This window comes from Carassius carassius, chromosome 14 (assembly GCF_963082965.1).
Source record: "Carassius carassius chromosome 14, fCarCar2.1, whole genome shotgun sequence".
In the NCBI taxonomy this organism is placed as follows: Eukaryota; Metazoa; Chordata; class Actinopteri; order Cypriniformes; family Cyprinidae; genus Carassius; species Carassius carassius.
Window position 1 is genome coordinate 8301676 of NC_081768.1, and position 25126 is coordinate 8326801.

Sequence of the window (25126 nt, forward strand, 5' to 3'; positions counted from 1 at the left end):
CACACACATGCAGCCACCTATCATTACATAGCTGTATTGAAATGCAAACAAAGTCAGTGATTCCCTGCATCTCAGAGAGGGAAATTAAAGGGCAAATGCCACAGTGTTTATTCACTGTTTATTTCTGTTTGTTATAGTGCATTTTATGTCTTCTGGATTGTTTAGTTAATATAAATCTTTTCACTTGAGAATGTGCACCACAAAACATCCCATAATTTTACTTTAGTTGCAGCAGGATTTTGTGCTTTATTTTGTGTACCCGTTTTTAATTTATGACCTGTAATCATGTATTATGAGCACTGTGGATATGAATAATAGGGAGTCTATTAAAATATTTATGTGGAGTAGAAGAAACTCAGAGCTCGGAGACGTCAGCCTCGTGGTGACCACTGTATAATTTGTGTGTGGAGAGCAAAATTGTTGGTTATGATGTTTCAGGCGTCTCTCAGCGAGTTTACAAATTGTTATGCTTTGGGGAAAAAATGCACAGAGAATTACAGGCATTTAAACATTTTGAAATTGTTTTGAAATTTGTGTTCTTATGTTTTTAGTAATGTAAAACAGCCTTAGGTGAAGTATAAGATATGAGTAACTGATATTTTTTATGAAAATAAAGTTAACTTACCCTTTAAGTGTTAATTGTATGACATGGTTCAGATGTAAAAACACAACATTCTTTTTTTTGTAAAAAATAAATAAATAATTGTTTTAGCAAACCCTGGGTCAGAGTTTTAATTTATATATAATGAGAAAGAGAGAGAATAGCTTACCATAGTTTAATTTAATTTATATTAGAATTCATGTTTTTTTTGTTTTTTTTTTTTCATTATTTTGGTAATCGCACATAAATAAATACATAATTGCTTATATGAAAATTAGTTTGACCTAAATTTCTGAAGGTGAAGTAGCTTCTTTTACTGACATTTGTTGAAAAAGCAACTTTTAAGGGTTTCAGGCCCTATTTTGTACCCTTTTCGTGTAAAGTACCTCTGTCTTTTATATTGAAACTAATGTGTTGAATGAATCATCACAACTGTCCTGCTAAACCACAAAACAAAAAAATGTGAAAGATAGAGGGAAATACTTCGAGAGCCAAATATTTCCCACAATGCTTTGCTCCTATGAGGTCCTGGTTTAGGGAAGGTCTGATCTGGGATCAGGCTACTGTGGGGAGAGAGCGATCCAGAGAGACTTGATCTGGGATCAGGCGAAGGGGCAGTTAAATAGAATGGGAAAAAAGATCTCATAAACATGCGTTTGTAAGTATTTGTACTATTAAACCGTATTGACTCTGAAAATAAAGTAAGCTGGTCTGGAATCAGGCAGTTGGAAGTTATGGATCCAAACTGCTGATCTGGGATCAGGTGGCGACGAGGGATCCAATGAGAGCTGATCTGGGATCAGAAGGAGATTGAGGGCTGGGTTGGGTTGGGTTGGACATATTCAGCTGGTAAAAGTTTTTGTGCGCTTTTCTCTCTGGGCGTAATTTGGACAGCTCGCACAGGGAGCGCTAATTAATCATCGAAAAATGTTCGTAATGTTCGACTAAACACTAAAAACAAGGACACGTTAGCTAAATGCAAACTAATCGCCAGTGTTTATGTTTTCAGTCTTTAGCCATGATGACTCCAAACTAGCTATCGGGCTAAACGCTCCGAAATGAACTCGGTTTTGTGTGTCAGTGCGAATCTAGATCCGGATTTCAGGATGAAACCGAAGTCTAATCGATCCAGAATCGATTCGGATTAACGATGCTCTCTAGAAAGAAGAGTAAAAACGAAGCGTCCAAGCCAGCAGAAGTTCAGGGAAAATATGTGAAGAAAGAAACCTCCCCGTTGCTGAGAAGTGAGTAACTTCAGTCAGTCTGCCTTACAATACCCACAAAATAGAAAATAAGACTATAATAATAATCTGTATTTTTATATAACGTACTCTTTATGCGTATTTTGGAGTATAAACCTTTTGAAAATGAAATCTAATTTAAGTGTCTGTATGTTTATTTCATTAAATGTAAATACAGGTCGAGTTTCGTCACTGTAATTGTTGGTTAAACAACTGACAGTAACAATATGTACACACTGTTACATATTCTGTCAGCCTAACAGATGTCTGTTGTAAACCTGTGAATATCTTTAGCAGTTTTTAAAAGATAGTGTGTCATATGTTCATATTTAAAATTGTAATTTGTGTCATTTCATATACAATTTTGTCAACTTAAAATATCACATTTAGTTTATATTTAAAACAAAGGATATTTTGACACACACTTAATAATATGAATAACATCTGTTTGTATTTTTCACATAATTTTGGATAACCTCAAATTAGCGCTATTTTCATTTAATGTTGCATAGATCTATAATTGTAAGTTATAGTATCAGGGCATAATTGGATGATAATAAATCAAAGTACTTATAAACACACACACAATAAAGGCAAATTAGCCACAAATAAATTTTTGCATAATATATTCATAGATTTCAACTTGTATTGGGGAAAAAAATGTAGAAATCCAATTATTTTCACTCTTATTTTTGTAAGAAAAACTTTTAAACATTTAAATCATGTTTTGAGACATTAGAAAAAAAATGTAGTCCGGTAAATCAGTCCAGTAAAATGATTTAAATATGTAACATTCTTTTGTTTTAGAAACATTCATTCTTAAAGACCGTTCTCAAAATGCAAAGAATTGTATTTTGAACTTTGTTTTCCTTCACTGTCACTCTTTCCTGGATAATTGAATATTTAATTTTATGATAAACTTTATCTTGAGCGTTTTTTACTAAATGAAAATTGCAGAGTATGTTTTAATCCACTTACTGCACTTCTGCCTCCCTTGTGGGTTGTTCCAGATTTGATGCCCTCGTTTATCCGGCATCCAACGTTTCTTCGTCGTGAGCCCCCGTTAGTGGAGCCAGTTCCAGCCGGGGTGTCTGGTGCAAGTCCATATTCCTCTGGATCTGTTGGGGATGTGAGCGTCCCCAAGAGTTTTCTGCGCAATGCCCCTCCACGGACCCCCCTCGAGGTGTCACGTAGGGAGAGTCATCGGCTGTCTGCTCCACCACACCTTCATCGTGATTACTCCCCTTCCTCGCCATCTTACATGAGCGATGCTGGTTCGGTAACGGAGAATGGAGACGGCAGCCCGTTTTACTACCCTCCAGAGCCGTACTACAATAACCAACCCAGGCGGGCACGCAGACCAGACCACTTTAATGAGAACTACAGGTACTATGAGCACAATGAACTCAGCTACCCACGAAACCCAGGACAGCCTCAGACGCCCCAGCCTCACAGTCGCCCACCCCCAGGTGAGTAACACATCATCTGGCATGCAATAACACTACATGCACAGACTCAGATGCATTATAAAAGATTAAATTACAAACATGACTTGTCACTCTGTACTATAAATATACACTGCCATAATCTGTCTCTATTTATGACACCATATGATGTTGACTGTGTGAGACTGTTTAGTCTCCTCTGTCTAAATCAAGTATTCACACTATCTGGACAGTATGTATATATGTATATATATGGGAAGTCATGGCCTAATGGTTAGAGAGTTGGACTCCCAATCGAAAGGTTGTGAGTTCGAGTCCCGGGCCGGCAGGAATTGTGGGTGGGGGGAGTGCATGTAAAGTTCTCTCTCCACCTTCAATACCACGACTTAGGTGCCCTTGAGCAAGGCATCGAACCCCCAACTGCTCCCCGGGCGCCGCAGCATAAATGGCTGCCCACTGCTCCGGGTGTGTGCTCACAGTGTGTGTGTGTGTTCACTGCTCTGTGTGTGTGCACTTCGGATGGGTTAAATGCAGAGCACAAATTCTGAGTATGGGTCACCATACTTGGCTGAATGTCACTTCACTTACACTCACTTACACTTCACTTATATGTATTTGACCCTGGACCACAAAACCAGTCATAAGTAGCATGGGTATATTTGTCGCAATAGCCAACAGTACATTGTATGGGTCAAATTATCAATATTTCTTTTATGCCAAAAATCATTAGAATATTAAGTAAAGATGTTTTATGAATACATCAATAGAAATCTTTCAGCTTTCAGTCTATATATATATATATACTGAACATATTTTGAGAGACATCTCAGTATTTTTTGTTCATACAATGAAAGTCATTGGTAACCAAGACAGTCAACCAAAACTGTGTGTTCCACAAAAGAAAGTTTGAAACGACACGAGGATGAGTAAATGATGACAGAATTGACATTTTTTTGGGTGAACTATCCCTTTAATGTTTTATTTTTTAAATAATGATACTCCATATCTTTGCACCAATTTTTGGGCATTACTGCATTTATAGAGGTGTTGCCTTGCATCATATTTTTTGTCAACAGTCAACTGTATGAAATGTAAGATGACGTACAGTTCTGGGCGGCGAAGCCAGTGAGTTAACTGCATTTAAAATATTTTAATCGTTATTCTTTCAAATAAAGATAACATGTTTAACTGAAAACTCTAATATAAATATACATACACAGTAGGTTTTATATCAGTGCATATTTAGCAGTGTTTAGTACTAGACATAAGTGAAAATTTGTGATTTGTTAGGGCAAATCCTGGAAGCCAGTTTAACAGGAGCATCTGTTACCTTAATAGCCCAATTGTTTGTTATTTTAAGAACAATAGTCTTTATGATTATGACTGCATACACAAAGCTTGGCTAGACTTCATGAGCAAAGGAGAATAATGTGCCAAAAACCAAAAGTGAATGATTGGGACTGTCCAACATTAAGAAGAACCGTGTCCAAACAACACATAACTACTGGATAAGGCTGCATTTATTTGATTAAAAATACAGTAAAACCAGTAGCATTTTAAAATATTGTTTTGATTTAAATCAGCTGTTTACTATTTAAATACATTTTTAAATGTAATTTATTCCTGTGAAGATGAGGCTGATTTAATTAAAGTGTCATGATCATAACATTTGTGCAGTTCAACATCTACCCTGGCCATCTCCATACCTGATTTTATTATTATCAAATTATTGCTGGCAGTTCTGGAGAGAAGCGTTAGATGCCGATTCCATCCTCTAACTTTTCTAAAATAACTAGCAAATGTTCTGAGGGGTGGCTTTCCACTGGAGACTATTCAAAAATTAAATGAATCAATTCCAAGAAGGTTGAAAACTGTATCAAAGGCAAATATAAATATACTCTTTATGGATGATAGAATCATTTGCCTTGAGTACAGCTTAACCAGCCATTATGAGGGACATGACATTTTGCTGGTTTCTATTTTTGAAGTGGCATGACCACCCTGATAGTTCATTGGTCCTAAATCTTGCCTAATTAATAAATGTATACTAAACCTCAGATATGTTCAGATTGTCTCTCTAAGTGTGGCTGATTGCTTGTGTTGTGGACAGACAAATGACGTAATGTTGAAGCTGTAGCTTGATATCTGCTAAGAATGTCTGGTTTGATGCATTCATCTCTTCCTGTAGTGTTTCTGTTTCGCATTAAATGAAGATTCATCTTTCTATGATGGACAGCTTTGCAGTAATATTTTGTCTCCTGTAATATGCAGATGGGTTTTTGGTTTCTTAATCAGAATGAACTTGTTGTTCTCAGATTAATCAGTTTAAAACAGTGGCCTCAAAAGTATTTGCTCACCTTTAGCCATATTTGAATGTATAAAATTCATACGAAATACTTTTGGTACAAGTATATGTTTATGGGTGTATGAGTGAGATGAACCTCTAGAGCTATTAAACGGGAGAAGAGATGTGAAACTACACTGACGTCATCACACATTACTGCTCTTGACACACACACACACACACACACACACACACACACAAACACACAGTTCCCTCACAAACTTATGCTCATGATTAAAGCTGGGTGGTATAGCTTAAATCATGTCTTTATATTATTTTGTATTGTATTGTATCATATTATATATCTTTTGTCTTGATACGCTACTGAGAAAAAGTTTGGGCGAGCAAGATTTTTTGAATGTTTTTTTAAAAGAACTCTGTTATGAACACCAAGCCAACATTTATTTGGTCAGAAATACAGTAAAACCAGTAGTATCATAAAATGTTATTTCAGTTTAAATCTACTGTCTATTTGTTTTTTGTTTTCTTCAATGTAATTTATTCCTGTGATGGCAAAAGCTGTCTTTTCCAGTCTTTACTCTCAAAAATCATTCTAATTGATGATTTGATGTTCAGGAAATGTTTCTTCATATTAGACTATTATGATTATTATGTATTTTTGTGGAAACCATCATTTGTCCAGGATTCTTTGAAGAATATAAAGTTTAAAACATAAAGTGAATGTTTTTAAGTGATGCAAACAAGTGATTAAAACAGATTCATAAAAATTAATCAGAATTACAAACTCCTCTAAAGTTTAAACAAGAGATGAGATATTAACAGTGTTTCTCAGTTTTATTTTGCCAGCCCTCCTCAGTCCGTGATTTTCTCCTATTCTCACTTTGGCTCAGTATACACTTTCTGGGCTGTCACTCTTCTGTAGTATTTCTCATTGTGTGTGAGAATGACAGAAATGTGGATTTTTTTTTGGTTGCCCTTTTCTTCACCCTACACTGATGTGTTTTTCCTTGTGCTGAACTTTTCATGGAGTTCTGGGTTTATTGCTTTATATTTGACCCTGCAGCTGTGGCTTGTTGTTTTCTCCCCATCTCTTTTATATCACTTCACCTCTTTCGTTCAAATTAAAAATAAAAACGAAATCTCATTCTAATACACACACTGAATAATTTCCTGCATACGGATCTGTAATACTTCCATGTGTTTGTTGTTTTCTAGCAATCGGCCGTGTACCAGCAAAGTCGGTGGGAAATCTGACGACCATGAGTGGGGAGGAGGCGGCTCTTCCTCCTGGCTGGACTGTTGATTGGACGATTCGAGGCAGGAAGTATTTCATCGATCACAACACAAACACCACTCATTGGAGCCATCCGCTGGAGAGGGAGGGGCTTCCGCCGGGCTGGGAGAGGGTGGAGTCAGCTGAGTGTGGAGTGTATTATGTTGACCACATCAACAAGCGTGCCCAGTACAGACACCCCTGTGCACCCAGGTGAGTGTCGAGATGTCCCAGTACATTCAGAGACCATTTGGTGCCATTTTTTTCTAAAATACACCATATCTGCTTTTGCTCAGTGTTCCACGTTACGACCAGCCCCCTCCCCCGCCAGTCACCTACCAGCCCCGCCCACCAGAACGCAACCAGCCCGTACTGGTACCAGCAAACCCGTACCACACAGCCGAGATCCCAGACTGGCTGCAGGTGTATGCCAGAGCACCGCTGAAGTAAGTTTCTCATTCATGCATTCATTGTCACACACTGTCAAAGTTTGGAGGGTGGCAGAAATCTTTATCATACACTCCGATCTGCACCACAGATGGGCGCTGCGGTTGGAGGCAGCTTCATTGGTTGTAATGGCAGTGCTCTAATTTTGATTGCATTATGCCACATTGGCATGATGTGACTATAGATTGTTTAGGGCGACAGCCGATATAATTTTTTCAATTAGTATTATCCATGTTTAAGAAATTTGAAATAATTTGACAATGGATGCAAAAATAAATGTGTAAAAGAAACATACTTTAGATGACAGGATTTTTCACAAATAAATAAATATGTAAAAAAAATATAATTAAAAAGAAAGTAAACACTGTAACCAACAGGGCACTCAGCATTCTGAGAAGTTTGTGTGCATTAGGAATCATATTTTTCAAATAAAGACAAGGTAACCCTCATTTTACATACAGCACACAGTGAAAATGACATGAATGTGACAGTGGGCAAATGTATAAAGCGCAGCATAATTTGTAAATAAACACGAAAACGTGATCATGCTGGATAAAAATGCACACTTCACAAGATCTCACAGCTGGATTTGACTAAGTTTGCAAGGTTTGTGAAATTAAGTTCATTAGGCATTCGAAGATTTAAATTTTATAAATGCGTATTTGCTTAATGCTGACGACAAATGAGAAAGTATTATAATGTTTGCCTTTCTATTACTAATAGGCCTAATATAAAAGGAATTGTTATTATACTTTATGTATACATTAATTCCTTCGTTTAACCGTTCTATCTAATTATTATACAGACTTCTATCCATATTAGACAGAACTGTTAACGACGATGACGAACAAGAGAGAGTGTGAGCACTGTGTGCATTCAGGTGCTGCCACTCTCAGTGCCATCAAAATAAAAGTCCCACTTCAAACACATCGGCCAAACAGAAAAACTTATCGGCCGATGCCGATATTTGAAAAATGCCATTGGCGATATATCGGTCGACCACTATTACTAATTAATTTCAGTTGTATTTTTATTAATATCAGTACTTCCAATTCAGCTTTTTTCAGTTGTCAAATAGTCTCAGGCTCAGTCATCATGCTAATGGACCAATGGTATCAGACCATTGTCAAGTAAAATTTATGGTTTTAAGTTTGTTTTTTTTGTCATATAGTACACAAAACCCTTCTAAAATTGAAGAGACTGGTAATGGGACACCAGCAACGTTGTTTTCATCTTTAGCAGGGATGTCGGGCAGAAGATTTCTCACTTAAAAGTTTTTTTGGTTCCTGGAAGCCATTAGAGGCTGTTTACTGGTTGATGGAGTCTGTTAAAGGCCAATAGCATTAACCTTCAGTCATATTAGTGTGTGTTTGTGCTTTGTCTCAGGTATGACCACATCCTGAAGTGGGAACTCTTCCAGTTGATTGATCTGGACACTTATCAGGGGATGCTGAAGCTGCTCTTCATGAAGGAACTGGAGTGCATCGTTAAATCCTATGAGGCGTATCGACAAGCGCTGCTCACCGAACTTGACACGCGCAAACAGCGGCAGCAGTGGTATGCCCAACAACCAGCCAAAAACTTCCCTCCTAATATGTGACTCATATGAGACGCACCCAAACTCTAGCCTTATCAGTGCCTTAGCTGCTGATGCAGACTCTCATTTACTCCCTCAAACAGCTCCAAATATAAGCCCAAAGAGAGACACCACACAAAGCCTGTTGGGAACTTTACACTTTTACTCCTATATATCCTTATCAGCCATTATACGGCTGTGTGTGTTCTGAGTCCATGCTTGGTTTTGACAGTGTTGTGAATGTTTCTATCCATATCTATCCTGAGAGTGTGTTTCTTTGTGCATGTCAGGACTTTGAGGACTTTACTCCTTCTGCATTATCTTTTTGGACAATCACAACTATCAGTTAACAATGTTTTATTGTTTAATCATACTTTTATTTTCAATTATAGTTTTGCTTTTAGGGTGAATCTCATTTAAAAAAAAACTCATCCAGGTCACATTTCACCTCAAGAAAATGAAGTTGAATTTACGGTTACTTAAAGCAGCATGAATGAATGGTTTTACATCAAATATGATTAAATAAATTATAAAATGCTAGTTTTTGAATTACAGTAGTGAGTTTTTTTTATATTGGAATTAATGCAATAATCTTCATGGTGCTTCATTTTCTTCAAGTAAATTGTATATTGTTGTTTCTTGTGTTCTGTTTTTTCTGGGAGGGTGAAATATGCCTAGGAGATTTCTTTGAGGTTTATCCCTTAAGGTTTAGGTGGATTCGTTTTTTAAGGAATTTGCTTCATATATTTAAAGATGAAACTTTCAGGCAGAGTCGTCACTTTGTATGAAGTGATTTAGTCTGCGGCATTCTTTTTTTTCAAGAGGTTATTGCCTTTATTTTTCAGTTATGTCTGTTTGTAAAATCTATTTTGAGCATCACTAAATAAACCAGGACCTTGTATTGTGTGTGTGTGTGTGTGTGTGTGTGAGAGATGTTAATCTACTATCTAAGTTATTTTTTTTACCATTATCCATATTAAACTTTGTTTGTACTTAATATTATATGTAAGCAGAACAGAATACTATACAAGTATGTTTATTTTAATCCTTGAATATTTATTTTTCTTGCCAATCAAAAAATTTTTGCCGCTTTCGAGTAAGAATTCATTGAAAGCTGCTGTTCAATTCAACATTTTGGAAACCGATTGCTACTGTTCAAAAAGCCAATCCTTAGTAGCATCACAAAGGTATCATCTGGAGACTCAAATCTGGAATTCCATGGATTTCATTCTACATTATATGTGTGGAACAAAATTGATGTGACAAATATATTTTGCATTCTAACTTTTTGTGCTCACACCGGTATTTTTTTTTCCATTAGCTCAGGTTAAAATGTGTTCATCTATGCTTGTGATCAATTATGTATGACTCTAAAGACCTGGGGCCTCATTAATAAACTTGTAGAATGATCCTTAATAAAAATGTACAACAGTTTCCAGAAAGTTCCTATGATTATACATTTTCAAAATGGGTTTGCCTTAAATTCGATTGAATCAACTCCATCAACAGAATGCCCACAAATATCACTTTATGGTTCAAAAGAAGTCTTTATAAATGAGCCCCTGGTCTTTATGGCAGCCCATAGTCATTCAAGAGCGTTAGCTGAATGCATGTTAGCCTGATAAGAGCTAATGAAACTAAATTTATGACGCTATGAATGTCAGATATTCTTGTTTATTTATTTTTTTGTCATTCAAACATACTTGGCAAATATTCTTTTCCCACTCAAGTAGACAGGAGCTGTACTCTCTTGGCTGCAAATAGCGGCCCAGGAGCTCTACCATGATGACCATTGAGTGGAGCAAATGTGCTGCATTTTCAGGTGTGATGCCCCAAACATGAGATGAACGATAAAATCTCTGAAACACATCATCTGGCCCCTGATAATGACTATAACTTGTGTTTTTAAACATGTAGTATTTTATTACCTTATAAATAGCACTGAACTCAACATACAGTACAACATCGATTACAAAATAAGCACAGGCTGCTTTCATGTGAGTGTCAGAGAGAGAAACCGTATTTACAGTGAGAAGATGGCAAAATGGTGAACTGTCAGAACTAATACTGTGATTTTCTAACGCAGGCACAAGCAACACAGTCAGACCGAATCTTTTCAGTCTGATTCTCCACACTGTCTGACCATGGGCCTGAGCTGTAGGTGCAGGATGTTGCTGTGGTGGGTGATTGTGGCGATATGTTCCTGATGTAGCGTTGAACAGTCCCACGTCTCTTTCTCTCTCTGACTGTACACTCCAGTGTCACTGTCCACAGTGCGTCTGCATGTACTGTGTGGGGTCAGTTTTGTTTCTTGTCCTGCTTGGGCTGTTGGGCAGTCTGGTGTCCAGGGAAGGCGTGATTATACAACTGCCTGTGGTGTGCTGCTACACTGTACAGCTTATTAAACAGAGCCTGAGGGAGGTGGACAGGAAGGTACGACATGTTAATGTGAGATGTCTCTTCATATTTGTAACATTTGAAATTGTTTTGTCTAAATAGGTAAGTGTGTTCAGGTGTGTGCAGGTAAACACCCCTTACCTCATTTGTGCTTCCCTAAAACAAAGAAATGAGGAATACAGTTAACCAATCTGTAATAAAAATGTGACCTGATTTTCTATCTATATATCTACAAATTTGACAGACAAATTTTTTATTGTGATCTATAACACATCTTATTTACTTATCTCTAACAACTGTTCTATTAATTTCCTAACTGCATGTTGTCTTAAAAAGGCTTCTAACACTAGCTTTCTCTATTTCTCTGTCTTTTTCTATTTTATCTACTTGTTTTTGTTTTGTTATATATATATATATATATATATATATATATAGTAGTAGTTTAAATATTTTTTTATTATATCAATTATTATTATTGTTTATACACTACCATTAATAAAATTGTCATTAAGTTTTTTATTAAAGAAATGAATACTGTTATTTAGAAATGATGCATTGAAGTTTTAAAAAAGTGACAGTAAATATTAACATACAGTAAATACTATATATATTATTGCTGTTGTTTTTTTTTTCTGTTATACAAAAAATGTATGTTCCATTCATTAAAATATTAAGCAGCGCAGCTGATTTCAATATTGATACTAATATCAAACTTTCCTTAAGCACCAAATGATAACTGAAGAATTATATAACACTGAAGACAGTAGTAATGGCTGCTGGAAATGCTAAATATTTATATAAATAAACTATATCTATGCATACTTTATAGTACAGTAAGTATTTATTTCCTCTTAAATGTCGTGTTTTACCTGATCCCACAGCGCTCCGGCCACCTGGTCAATGACGGCACCCAGTTCTCTGTATTCTCCTGAGTAGCGGATGTATGCCCAGGTGCACAGAGTGATGAGCGCGAAGCCCAGCACCATGTTGCAGATGCTTGCGATGATGTCAACCCCCACGAACCCCGTGATCCCTGCGGCCACATACATCACAAAGATCACCACGAACAGCGTTGCGGGTGTTCGTGCTGCATGGAAGATGTTCTTGGAGTCGTTGTGCTTGATGTACTGCACAAACAGCTCGTCGATCTCCGCCTCCAGCTGCTGCAGGTAACGCCGGCTGAACTCCTCTCCACCCATTTTCTTCACGCTGCGAAACAATGTCAATGCCTCGTCACGGATAGCCAAGTGACGCGTCTGCAGCTCGCTCGGTGCGAGGAAAGGCCGATCTCCTCCGCTCACCTTAGGCGTAAGACATGTTTGATGAAGAGAGTTTACACTAATATGACCAGATTGTAGCTGTTAGTATCACACTCACCTCCTCCATCTTCTTGCTGTATAGATCTTTAGCTGCAGCCACTGCAGCCAGATTATTTGCTTCTGCTGTGGCCTGTGGACACAAGCACACTCTAACCCCGTCATACTGTATGATGCCAATAAATCTTAGGTGTATTTACTGTGTGTCAGGCTGTGGATGGGGAGTGTGTGTGTTAAGAGCTCATACCTGTAACATGGATTTTGGATGTGGCAGCTCCTCTCCCTGGTAAATCTTGATATATGCCTAAAATCATAAACAGCTGCTCCGTTCACTCAGGGAATTCCACATATCAAATAAACAACTGTAAACTGCATAAAAAATTAGTGGTGCATGATTGGTACCGTACTGGCTGCTGGCAGTAGATTTTGTAATATCAGTTAATATTGAATTTATAATTCTGCATTTTAATTTCCTTTAATGATGTTAAATGTAATCTTTAGTAAATTCATTTACTTCAAATTTAAAAAGCAAATTTGCAAAAAAGTATATATAAACCATTTGCAGATTTTATAAATATTTTTGAAAGAAGTCTCTTATGCTCACCAAGGCTGCATTTATTTGATCAAAAATAAAACCAGCAAAACTGGGAAATATTATTCAAATGGTTTCTATTTGATTGTATTTTAAAGTGTAATTTATTCCTGTGATGGCAAAGCTTAATTTTAAGCAGACATTTATCCTGTCTTCAGTGTCACATGATCCTTCAGATCAATGTCTAAAACTGTTTTGTTTATCCAGATTATTTGATTAATAGAAAGCTAAAAATAACAGCATTTATTTTATAAAAATTTTTCGTTGCAATGTAAAAGTGTAATGCATTCTCGCTGAATAAAAGTATTTAAAAAAATATGTAAATAAGTAGTTTATTAAAAAAATGCAAAAACGTATATATGTCAATTTTTTAAAATTATTTATACTTTTATATATAAAATTCTTATATTCTGGCTCGCTATTTATGAAAATATTGTCAGCAGATGGATTTTTTTTATATCTTAATAAAAATGTCTTCCCATTTCATTCCTAGTAGTAGCTAATGCACTTCTAACAATACTATTACCTTGAAGTACTCCAGAAGTCCACGGCAGGTGATTTGACTTCCATTTATCTCTTTCACGTCCAGGTTTTTGGGGAGTAATAACCACGGAACAAGCACTTGTAGATTATTGATGAAATCTTGATCGATCTCTGAAACACATGATTGGAAACAGGTGTTTTTGAATTTCACAGTTTAAGGAAGCCAACATAGCTTCCACATATTTGAGCTCAGCCACAGTCTACTGATTCTCTGCAGTCATACCCCTCAATCTGCCGTCAAAGTTTGGGTTTGTGGCCACCTTGAGTCCCGGGTGTGGCATGAGGAAACAGGAGATGTTGGTGAAGCAGGAATGGATGTGTTTCCTCACGTTCTGCAGCTCCTCATGTTGATTCTCTGAGATCTAAATATAAACACACGTTGTGGTGGTTATGATTTCAGTTTTTTAATAAGTTAGCCCTTCCATACTTCCATATATTAACCTCCTGACCTTTAATCTTTTCTCCAGAAATTTCATCCCTCCTTCTTGTCCATAGGGAAACTCATATGGAAAGCTCCAGTCCCGCACCAGAAAGATCATTGACTTGTGTAAAAACACATACCAGATTAGTACAGATGTTCATTTATAGTAGTATAATGCACAAACGCATTTCATAATGACAGTTTCATGAAGAACATTCTGTTCTGAAATATTAAAATACAGCAAATACCTGAAATGGTTTGAGGAATGTTTCTTCCATGGCCAGTCTGCCGTATTCAGTGAAAAGCTATAAAAAGTCAACAAAAACAAAAGCATTTTTTAAAACACAAATACATTTTTTACAGTTATTCATTTTTACAGTTTCACTGTACAAAAAAAAACAAAAACTGCACTCTAAATGTCTTTTCAAAATATTTATTTCATACCAGTGACTTCTCTGATTAACATAAAAAAACATGGCTTACAAGCTTGTCAGGTTTAACTAACTTCAAGAATAAATTGGAATTGCCGTATTGTATTTATGTATTTTTTATTGTTTTATTTGTTTTTATTATCTTCTTGTAAATACACTGCATTTTGGTATACTCTGTTTTTATAGTGCTTTATAAATAAATATTTAATTAGTTTGAATATAACTCAACTCTGATAACAAGCACAGTTCAACTGCATTGCGAGTGATCTCTATACCTGCAGATGCTGAAGATCATCTTCCTGAACGTTCTGAGATATGTTATACACCTTGAAAAAGAAGAGATGACATGAAGGTTCCACTGAATTTCATTGAAAATATGATGAACAGACATGTTTAAAGGGGTCATATGATGCGATTTAAATTTTTCATTCCTCTTTGGAGTGTTACAAGCTCTTGGTGCATAATGAAGATCAGTTGCAAAGACTAAAGTGTCAAATCTGACTACCTGCATAGAGCTGATCATGGTACTGAGGGCAAATACAGTAGCTGAGTCACGGAGAGTGGACTGGCTGTCAAAGGTCCCCTGTGTGTCCATTAGCAGCACTGCCACCTACAGAAAAACAGCATAATGCATGTCTACACACTAATGGTCCTCAGGAAATTTCCTCTGGTGTTTAGTTTCATTTTCACATACATGACTGAGTTACAGGCTCTGCTTACACAAATATATTAGAATATAGTTTCACTCAAGTCAAGAGAATGACTATAAACTATTGTCCAGTCAGTATGAGTCAGTATGTTTACTACTTTTATTTAACAAGGATCCATTTATTTTATTAAAAGTGACAGTAAAATAATGTATAATGTAATTAAAGATGTATAAGTCAAATAATTGCTGTTCTTTTGAACTTTCTATTCATCATAGAATCCTGATAAAAATATTTAATGCTTTTAGTATTGCAAGTAATTTAATAAAATGTTTCTTGAGCTGCAAATCAGCATATTAGAATGATTTCTGAAAGATCATGTGATGCTAAAGACTGGAGTAATAGCTGACGAAACGTACATTTTGCTATCACATATTTTAAATTAAAAAATATATACAGTACAGACCAAAAGTTTGGAAACATTACTATTTTTAATGTTTTTGAAAGAATTTCTTCTGCTCATCAAGCCTGCATTTATTTGATCAAAAATACAGAAAAAACAGTAATATTGTGAAATATTATTACAACTTAAAATAATAGTTTTCTATTTAAATATACTTAAAAAAATAATTTATTCCTGTGATGCAAAGCTGAATTTTCAGCATCATTACTCCAGCCTTCAGTGTCACATGTAACATCCAGTCTATCACATGATCATTTAGAAATCATTCTAATATTCTGATTTATTATGAATTTTGGAAACAGTTCTGCTGTCTAATATATTTGATAAATGAAAGGTTAAAAAGAACTGCATTTATTCAAAATAAATAATTCTAATAATATATATTCTAATAATTTATTTTCTTTACTATCACTTTTTATCAATTTAACACATCCTTGCTGAATAAAAGTATTGATTTTATTTTAAAAAAAGAAAAAAAATTACTGACCCCAAATTACTGACCAGTAGTGTATATTGTTATTACAAATTATTTATATTTTAAAAACATAGCTTCTTTTTTTTTTTTTTTACCTTTTATTCATCAAAGTATCCTAAAAAAGTATCACGTTCTGAAAAAATATTAAGCAGCAGAACTGTTTCCAACTTTGATAATGAATCATCATATTAGAATGATTTCTAAAGGATCATGTGATAATGATACTAAAAATTCAGCTTTTCATCACAGAAATAAATGATAAAGTATAATAAATTTAAAAACAATTATTTTAAATTGTAATAATATATCACAATATTACATTTTTTTCTGTATTTTTGATCAAATAAATGCAGGCTTGATGAGCAGAAGAAACTTCTTTCAAAAACATTAAAAAAATGTTTGGTCTGTACTGTATATTTAAATAGAAAACATTATTTTTCATTGTAAGTCACTTTATTACTTATTTTTATTATTTGTGATTATTTTTAATATTTTGATTAAATAAATGCAGCAAATTAGTTAGGGTTGGTTCTTACCTTGCTACCATCTGGTTTGTCCACCAGGAAAACTTCACTCCAGATCTGAATGCCAGTGGTCTCCCGCTCTGAGCCTCCTCTCCATGAGAATCCAGTCAGTGGATTATCTGGGTCCCCTAGCCACTTATCACTGGCCTGAACACAACCACACATATTACAGATTACTCAAACTTCAAATAGAAGCTGGTTGTGATTTGGAACTAGTCTAAGAGAAATAATAGTTTAGACTATGAATTAAGGACAATCACACCTGGCTGTACATGTACCGCAGCATGAAGTCCATGAGGAAGGATTTGCCTTTGCGGAAGGCTCCTGCCACAGAGATGGCAACCACCTCTCTGTCTCTGACCTCTTCAGCCAGCAGGATCTTACTGAGCGCTGCCTCGTCCAGCTCAAACGTGTGGTCATCTTTCACCACCAGCACCTGCACCGGACGCGCCCGTCCGTCTGTCTCTTCCTCCTCTGAGCTCCAGTCATACACGTTCTTATCCACGAAAGACCCTGAGCACAATCACATTTAAATATGTTATTCCTGCTATTGCAGTGACTGTCAAAATGGTAACTGGTAACCATAGACATCCGGCAATGTAAGCAAATCGCAACCGACAGAGACGTCATGTACTGTTAATGCTCTTAAAGCTGCTGCTTTTAAATCCAATTTATGGGTTGTACTGATACCTCTATATCAAATTACAAAAGTAAAAGTGAAAGTCTGTTTGTTAGTACACTGTGTGGTGCAGTGCTATTTTAGTATTAGTTTTTATATTAATATTTCAAATTCGCTTTTCTTTTTATTTTATTTTTTCATACAAATATTTTCATTTTAATATAAATTTAATTTTGGTCATATTATTATGTACCTTAATTCATGTTTGTTTCAGTTTTAGTTTTACTTCCAATTCGGTTTTTATTTATTTACAATTAGTAATTTTAGTCCTTCAACTTAATGTGTTGGACCTGACTTACACACACACACACACACATATAAATATATATATACATAAGATTTTTAAATTAACAGATTAAAAAAAAACATGTTATTAACAAATTTAATTAGCATGTTTTTTTAATAGTTAGATTTAGTTAACAGTAATCACTCTGGTAGAGTGTGTGTGAATTAATGGAGCATTATTCCATAATAATCATCTATTTGACAATTAAATTAGGCCTAAATTCACATTAGAGATGAGTGATCATAAGATAAATGTTATGGAAGAGCATTTCAGTTACAATGACTCAACATAAAAAAAAATGTTTTTCTTTTCTCAATCTAACATCCTCCTGGGACAAATTGTGGAGTCATGGTTTAGTAACGCTTAATGCAGCAGACAGTCCTAATGGAGCTTTAGTGATGATCTTGACCGTTGTCATCAAGGCTAGTGTGATGTGGCTCACAGAGATGTTTTATTGATTAAGAGGTCCTGAAGTACATCTCAGACCTAATGTAACAAAAAAAATGGTCGTCAAGCATTATACCAGCTGCTACACTAATATTCAATGTGTTTTTAAGCATAATACAAGTATGTGAACTAGTAAAACACCAGGTTGTTCTGGAGGACCTGCCCTCTAATTGTCAAACATTTCTTAAATGCAACTGAACAGTAATGGATATTCATAATGGATATAGGGCTAAAAGGACCTTTTTAGGCCCAATTCAAATTTAAGTGAGTGATGAAGCTGTTCACAGCATTACATTTACACTTCTGCCATTGGTTATCACCAAAGCGAAACCAATAATGTCCCAACACTGTAATTATTATACAGTGTTCTCTCTCTCTTGCTCTCTATCATGTCATATTCATCTGGTCAGGCCTGGTTAGAGCAGCAAACATTCCATAAGGCTACCGTGTATATTATATAAACCAGCATCTCCTCACAGGCCTGTAGCAGATGTACAGAGCTCTGCTTAGGTGGGTCACTGGCATCAATGCACATCACTTCACACACAGTCAAATCACTTCAGATTTAAACCACTGCAATGTAGAAAAACAGTGACGTGTGATCTAATAAATTTGCCTGAAATATCAGTATCAATAACACAAGGAAATAGTATTAAAAAAAAGCATATTATTGACTGGGATGTGTAAGAAATGGGTAGGTGCATTATACAAACGAGCAAGAATTTGTGTTCCCACAGACATCACAATACTGCAAATATCACATTGCTTTTCAATATAGATGTTACAGCAGTACAAAAAAAAAAAAAAAAAAAGCAATCTGTCATTACGAACACACGCACAGATACAGGGCGGAACAGGGCTGTGGTCCGGACCACATCTAATCAGCTGATTTGGACAGGGGAAGAACATTGTTTTTGTTTGTGTTTATTTGTGTGTGTTCCTGAACATACAGACTCATAATTAACAGAATCGCACAATAACCCGTCTCATATGCTGTCTCACGTCTGGGTCGCTTGTTGTATTAAAAATGGACTTACCCCAGCTGTCTCTGTCCTTTTTGTCTCGTGCCATGTCTCACTGGGTGTTTTGTTCCGTGTTCAGGTCGGTTCGGTTCTAAACAGCGATCATGAGACGAATGCGATGCTGGAAATCAGCTGCCAGTGATGGAGGCTCATTCTAATCTGAAATAAATGTGCAGCGCACCATTGGACCGCCTAGTGGCGCTGTGTAATAATTTAACTAATGGGCGGAGCTTAAAGACCCTGACGCTGTTTCTAATCGGTCAGGAACGGCTGGTCTAAATTATATCTCTCATATTTTTATTTCAATTCAGTATTTTTGTTCATATCAGTGTCATTATTTAGGATTCAATTATTATCTGACCTATCAACACTGAATCCCTTAGAATAATAGATTTTTGCCATTTACGCTTAGAAAAGACAATTCATTTATATATATATATATATATATATATATATATATATATATATATATATATATATATATATATATATAATTAGTTTATTAAACAGTGTCTTCTCTTTATCGTATCTCTCTGTCCTCACTCTGACGGCGAATTTGCAAAAAACTAATGTGTGTAATAACCATTAGAAATGGCAGGGTAATATTCATCGCTATGTGAATCTGAAAATATATCCGTCAGATGGCGCTACGCACACACTAAAAAGAAAACAACGGGGGGTGGGGGGTGGGGAGAAAGAAAAGCAAATAAAGAGGTGTCAAAGAATGAAAGGCAATAATAACCTGTATTTTACTGAAATACATGTTTTGTCACGATTGTTTAGATTTCATGCACTGTAAATAAGCAGTAGATAGCCTTATGACTTATCATTTAAAACAAGGAAAATAAATCTTAAAAATGAAGACACCAAATATAAATAACACCAGTTAAGTATTGTATATATTGTTTTACTTATTTATTTTTCCCCATAACTATTGACTGTAACCATTGTCTAACCAGCTTCTACTTTGTCCTTACAATGGTACCATTATGGCTCAAATAATGCTCAGTGAAATTCACAGTGAGTGAATCAGAGTGAAAGAGATATTGTGTAACGCTTTAACATTTTGTTTGCTTTTTTTATAGTATATTTGCTTTTCTGTGTGTGTGTGTGTGTGTGTGTGTGTGTGTGTGTGTGTGTGTGTGCGCGCGTGCGTGCGTGTATCCGTGTCTGTGCGAGGTTTTTAGTGTGTGTGTGTGTGTGTGTGGTCTGGTGATCTGGCTTCAGCTGAAGTTAGTTTGCGCTTCTCTCTGTTCCTGTTTGGATGGTTATTTCGACGCAAAATGAACCTCGGATGAACATTTAAGAAAACTTTAAATCTTCATGGGTTCCGAGGACAACGATTATTCGCACAAATGGTGAAGTTTAAATCAAAGTTTCTGAATTTAAGTTATTTATTTAGCGTTGTAGTTTGACGCTGTTTATAGCATTAGCTTTAGCTTCTGTTGAACTTTACTGTCACTTAGAGCGAAAGGCTGTTAAAACGCTCACCAGCTAAATCCAACTATATATCTATAATATCTGTATTATGCTTTATGAACATATTTGTATGTTTATATTTGGTCTTTAAAAATGAAGTTTCGAGCTGAAGTGATTATGTGAGATTAGTTAACAGAAGTTAGCTGAGTTAACGTTAGCTTCATAAGCGGAGATTCAGACACTTTTTTTTTTTTTACTTTAATTACTGAAACTTAAAAAAAAAACGGTCTTTGTCACTATGAGGGGGAAACTTTTAAAACAAACCACCTGTTTTGGACAGTTAACGCTTCCTGACACCCGTCAATCATTTTGACGTGTTCAAATAACTGAATGTACAACTTAAAATCTTCTTTACTGTATTTTAAATAATATGCTTTTAAAATTTTAAACATCTGAACCAATTAATTTACGATATTAAAATCAGGTATAGTTTGCTAACAGATGTTTTTGTTGTCTTTATAAAATGCCTTTAAGTTATTATTTATTTGTCTAACTGTTGCTGTCTGTCTAAGCTTAGGTGTGCTGTCATTAATCTCATGTTGTTCTGGTTTCTATTATTTTTCAGGGGGATGTGTACCTCAGGTCTGCTGTAAAACTGAATCTGGGTCATTAAAGTAGTAAATCCTCCAGTCCGACAGCATGGATCTGCTGGGCCGGTCCGGAGGGGAGATTCAGCGCAGAAACCCACAGAACGACTTTGAGCTTATCCAGAGAGTTGGCAGCGGAACCTATGGAGATGTGTATAAGGTACCGGCCCCATTATAACTGGGATGCATGAGACGACTCTATTATATAGCAAACATTAATATATGTATATTTGTATGTATATGTGTGCAATTGATATTTTACTTAAATTTTAGCCAGTAACAGTTTATTAATGTGATGGAGGTGGTAATGTTTCCATGTTGGGTCAGAAATTTACTTGGAGTCATCAGTCTTAGGCGCTTCGGTAGCCATTTGATACAGAGGGCTACTGAAATGAGCAGCAGCAACAAAAATTAATAATGTGTTTATTTAGTTATTAATATTGTTATTTTTTTTTAGCTGTTTAGGAAACCAAAAGCTTTTATACATGTGGGAATTTCATATTCAGGAAATGTTTGGCTTTTGCACTGTCATACCACACGTGGAATATTTCCTGCATAAATTAAAGCACTGAATCTAAAGAGACCCATTCCTGACCGTGTGTTATCCCAGCATGCGTTCATTTACTGCCTTTCCAAATCCCTCAAGAGAAAAAGGCCATATAAGGTCAGAAAATGTCTCAGTAGCAGCTCCTGAGAAGAATAACTTTTCAGTGTATTAATGACATATGTGGCTGGTTGTTTCCATGAAAAGAACCATTTGGTTTTAACTTTATGTAAATAGACCTAGCGAGCACTCCTGCAAAGTTTTACAGAGATATATGTGACCATGGACCACAAAACCAGTCTTAACTGTCAATTTTTCAAAATTTAGATTTATACATCATCTGAAAGCTGAATAAAGTAGCTTTCCATTGATGTATGGTTTATTAGGATCGGACAATATTTTGGCCGACATACAACTATTTGAATATCTGTAATCTGAGGGTGCAAAAAAAAAAAAAAAAAAAAAAAATACTGATAAAATCGCCTTTGAAGTTGTCCAAATGAATTCTTAGCAATGCATATTACAAATCAACAATTACGTTTTTATATATTTGCCGTAGGAAATTTACAAAATATCTTAATTGAACATGATATTTACATAATATCCTAATGATTTTTGGCATAAAAGAAAAAGCTTTAATTTTGACCCATACAATGTCTTTTTGGCTATTGCTACAAATATACCTCAGCGACTTAAGACTGGTTTTGTGGTCCAGGGTCACATATAGAAATACTCGAGCAACCAATCACTACTCATGTTTTAGTGGCATGTTTTTTACACATGCACACGCAATTCTTCAGAAAATTTTTAAATCTATTTTGTGGTTTATTCTGGCTAAAAACTGAATTAATCTTTGGGAGTTTTGCTCATAAGATTTTGCTGAGAAATGCAGTAGAAATAAATATTTTAAAATGAAAAGAGCATGTGGGATCTGTGAGTTCTCATTCTAAATTATGCTCAAGAGATTCAATAAAAAAAAAAAATCATACTTGATCTCATGGAAACTTTGATCAAAGATTTATTAACTTGCATTTGGCTGAGTCTGAGTGCAACATGAGTGTTTAATTTGTTTATTTGGAGACTAAACACACACACACACACATTGTCCCCCAGGGAATTTGGATGTAGCCGGCTGTCTGGAAGTGCTTGGAAATCTGGTGAATGTTGTAGTTTCCATTCATTCAGCAGAGTGCGTGTGTGTGTGTGTGTGTGTGTGTGTGTGTGTGTAGGTCTGTGTATTACATTCACTACTTCTGTTATTGTTCACTGGACACACTTCCTGGCTGGGTGTGTGGCTGCTGGTTATGTGGATGATCTTAGGGTTCAGCATTGATCCGTCCGATTACATTAGGGTCCTAAGGTTATTGTTTACTGAAACCTAAAACCATTATATCTCAGTTTTAAATTTTTTTGTTTAAGTATATTCAGGATTGAGGAAACAGAATTTGAGGAAAAACAAAACAGAATTTAGAGAAAAATATAACATTTCAAAGAGCCCTAAATAGAACAAAAAACTGCTTTTTAACAGAAACAGAAGCGATAATTTTTTTTTTATGATGAAAAAAGGTTTACTGGTCACAAACTAGTTTAAAAATTGTATTCTAAAGCATAATGGATTACAGAATATAGTTTAAAATTGCTTTAAGATTAGTTAACTGTATTCATTATGATTTAGGGCTATGGTTAGCGTAATCTCGGCTGCTTAGTAATAAAATGTAGTTACTTGGTTCAGAGAACTGATAACTTTCATGGTGCTACTGAGTGTTTTACTGTACAGTAAAGATAGTACAAAGCAGTCATACCGATTTACTTTGTTGTGTGTTATCGATGGACGGCATTGACTGAATTGGTGGTACATGTGGTGTGCTGTGTATTTCTCACTGAGGCTCAGGCCACATGTAACTTCCTTCTAAACACTTGTATTTCTAACCCAGATGTGGATATCTCTAGCTACTCATGTTGTTTCACACATTCACACACAATCATACTGGCCTGTTTATTTGGCTCTGTTTTAAGATAAACACTTTTTATGAACCGCTAAATCACACCTGCAGGTTATATGGCAATCTGCAGAGCTCACTCAGTCACAAAAATCCTGAGAATGTCTGAGAAATGCATAAAATCTTATAATGTCATAGATGTTTGTATGGTGAGTTTGAAATTTCACTTTTAAAGTTAATTAAAAAATCCCACAAGACTCTTTTCTGTGTGTGCTTAATCTGCTTATGTGTTTTGATGGCTGTCGTCCTACTTCCATTTGGAAGCGATGACTCTTTCCATCAGAGACACGGCTCTCACTTACACGCTCACATTCCAGTGTTTTGATCGGAAACTATTCTCACTCTCTCCTTTTTAAATCTCTCTTCCCTTCTTGTGTTTTTATTCTGCAGGCTCGTAATATCTCTACTGGAGAGCTTGCAGCAGTGAAAATCATCAAACTTGAGCCCGGTGAGTATGAGGCCATTCTGTTGAGCTTGAGGAGGTGTGGTGTAAAGTCTGTGGCGTAGTTCGTTAGACACATCCTGTTTTGTTTTCACCAGTGGAGAATGAAAGGAGAAATGAATGGTTGTTTAGGTTGATGTACATGAACGCTAGCACCTCCTTTTCCCAACATTTTAAGAGAGTGTGAAGAGTTATGCAGGGTTTTTGGTTGTAGCTCACACACATGTCCAGTTGCAGTTAGTTCATAATTAACATAATGTATTTGCAAATTATAGCGTTTAAAGTTGGAGCTCCTTGAATTATAGACAAAACTGTTATTTTTTCCCCCTTGTGTAAAAGCTGTTCCATTCTTATGCTCTCATTGCTTTGTTTGACTTCAAGTATCCCAAGAGATGACTTAAATCATTCAGAGCCAGATCAAAAGAAACAAACATTGTCATTGAAAGCACTTAGTAAAGTGGTCTAAACTCTCTGTAAGGTCAAAATATTTTAATTCAGTCATATATGTTGGGTACTCATGTTAAAATGTATTCATTAAAATGGAATGATCAGCTATGAAGCTTCACTATTAATCAAAATAAAACTGAAATGACTATATGGCTTTGTGTGATGAAAAAATGAAGACTGACAATTGCATTGTAATTTTACAGTTGTACTATACGATTTATTATTGTTATACTGTTTTTCTTAATTGGTCTGTTTTTATTCCATAGTGAAGTTTTACAATAGTAATATTTCTTGTTTAATTTAGTATTTTAATATTTGCTAATAATAACCATAATTTATTATTATAATTATTATTATTATAGTCAAATTGTGCCTACATTTTGGTTTGTTCATTTATTTTATTATTTATTTTAAAATGATTAAGTCTAATTTGGATTTTTCACCTAAACTTTTGTAGTGTTTTACAATGGAAAAGAGATTCTCATAATTGAAATTT

At 35.4% G+C, this 25126-nt stretch overlaps 3 protein-coding genes across 4 annotated transcripts in view; 2 read left to right on the top strand and 1 right to left on the bottom strand.

The window, feature by feature from the left end:
* Nucleotides 1-1372: 1372 nt before the first annotated feature.
* sav1 (salvador family WW domain containing protein 1) lies at nt 1373-9794 on the top strand. The gene is made up of 6 exons (XM_059565885.1): nt 1373-1530; nt 1611-1845; nt 2853-3311; nt 6808-7078; nt 7162-7311; nt 8699-9794. Exons 2-6 carry the CDS (start codon nt 1752-1754, stop codon nt 8910-8912), a joined length of 1188 nt encoding a protein of 395 aa, XP_059421868.1. The 5' UTR covers nt 1373-1530; nt 1611-1751; the 3' UTR covers nt 8913-9794.
* Nucleotides 9795-10785: 991 nt separating this feature from the next.
* On the bottom strand, nt 10786-19312 carry LOC132156843 (atlastin-1-like). The gene is made up of 14 exons (XM_059565886.1): nt 19147-19312; nt 16960-17210; nt 16710-16844; nt 15094-15198; nt 14864-14914; nt 14406-14462; nt 14186-14278; nt 13960-14098; nt 13720-13847; nt 12849-12905; nt 12663-12734; nt 12155-12586; nt 11427-11441; nt 10786-11300 (listed from the first exon to the last, which is right to left on the bottom strand). Exons 1-14 carry the CDS (start codon nt 19178-19180, stop codon nt 11187-11189), a joined length of 1683 nt encoding a protein of 560 aa, XP_059421869.1. The 5' UTR covers nt 19181-19312; the 3' UTR covers nt 10786-11186.
* Nucleotides 19313-20302: 990 nt separating this feature from the next.
* Nucleotides 20303-25126, top strand: part of map4k5 (mitogen-activated protein kinase kinase kinase kinase 5) — a 29681-nt gene continuing 24857 nt past the window's right edge. For both annotated transcript variants that reach the window (XM_059565887.1, XM_059565888.1), the window contains exons 1-3: nt 20303-20489; nt 21176-21357; nt 24132-24189. In XM_059565887.1, the coding sequence (XP_059421870.1) occupies nt 21250-21357; nt 24132-24189 (166 nt within the window). In that variant the 5' untranslated portion in view covers nt 20303-20489; nt 21176-21249. The remainder of the gene's footprint in view (nt 20490-21175; nt 21358-24131; nt 24190-25126) is intronic.

Excerpts from the sequence above, each read along its gene's own strand:
- sav1 (XM_059565885.1), top strand. The coding sequence starts at position 1,752 with ATGCTCTCTAGAAAGAAGAGTAAAAACGAAGCGTCCAAGCCAGCAGAA. Across the intron at positions 3,312-6,807 it reads TCACAGTCGCCCACCCCCAG|CAATCGGCCGTGTACCAGCA; the intron begins GTGAGTAACACA and ends GTTGTTTTCTAG. Across the intron at positions 7,312-8,698 it reads TATGCCAGAGCACCGCTGAA|GTATGACCACATCCTGAAGT; the intron begins GTAAGTTTCTCA and ends GCTTTGTCTCAG.
- LOC132156843 (XM_059565886.1), bottom strand. The coding sequence starts at position 19,180 with ATGGCACGAGACAAAAAGGACAGAGACAGCTGGG. Across the intron at positions 15,199-16,709 it reads ACAAACCAGATGGTAGCAAG|GTGGCAGTGCTGCTAATGGA; the intron begins GTAAGAACCAAC and ends GTTTTTCTGTAG. Across the intron at positions 12,906-13,719 it reads GACTTCTGGAGTACTTCAAG|GCATATATCAAGATTTACCA; the intron begins GTAATAGTATTG and ends TTATGATTTTAG.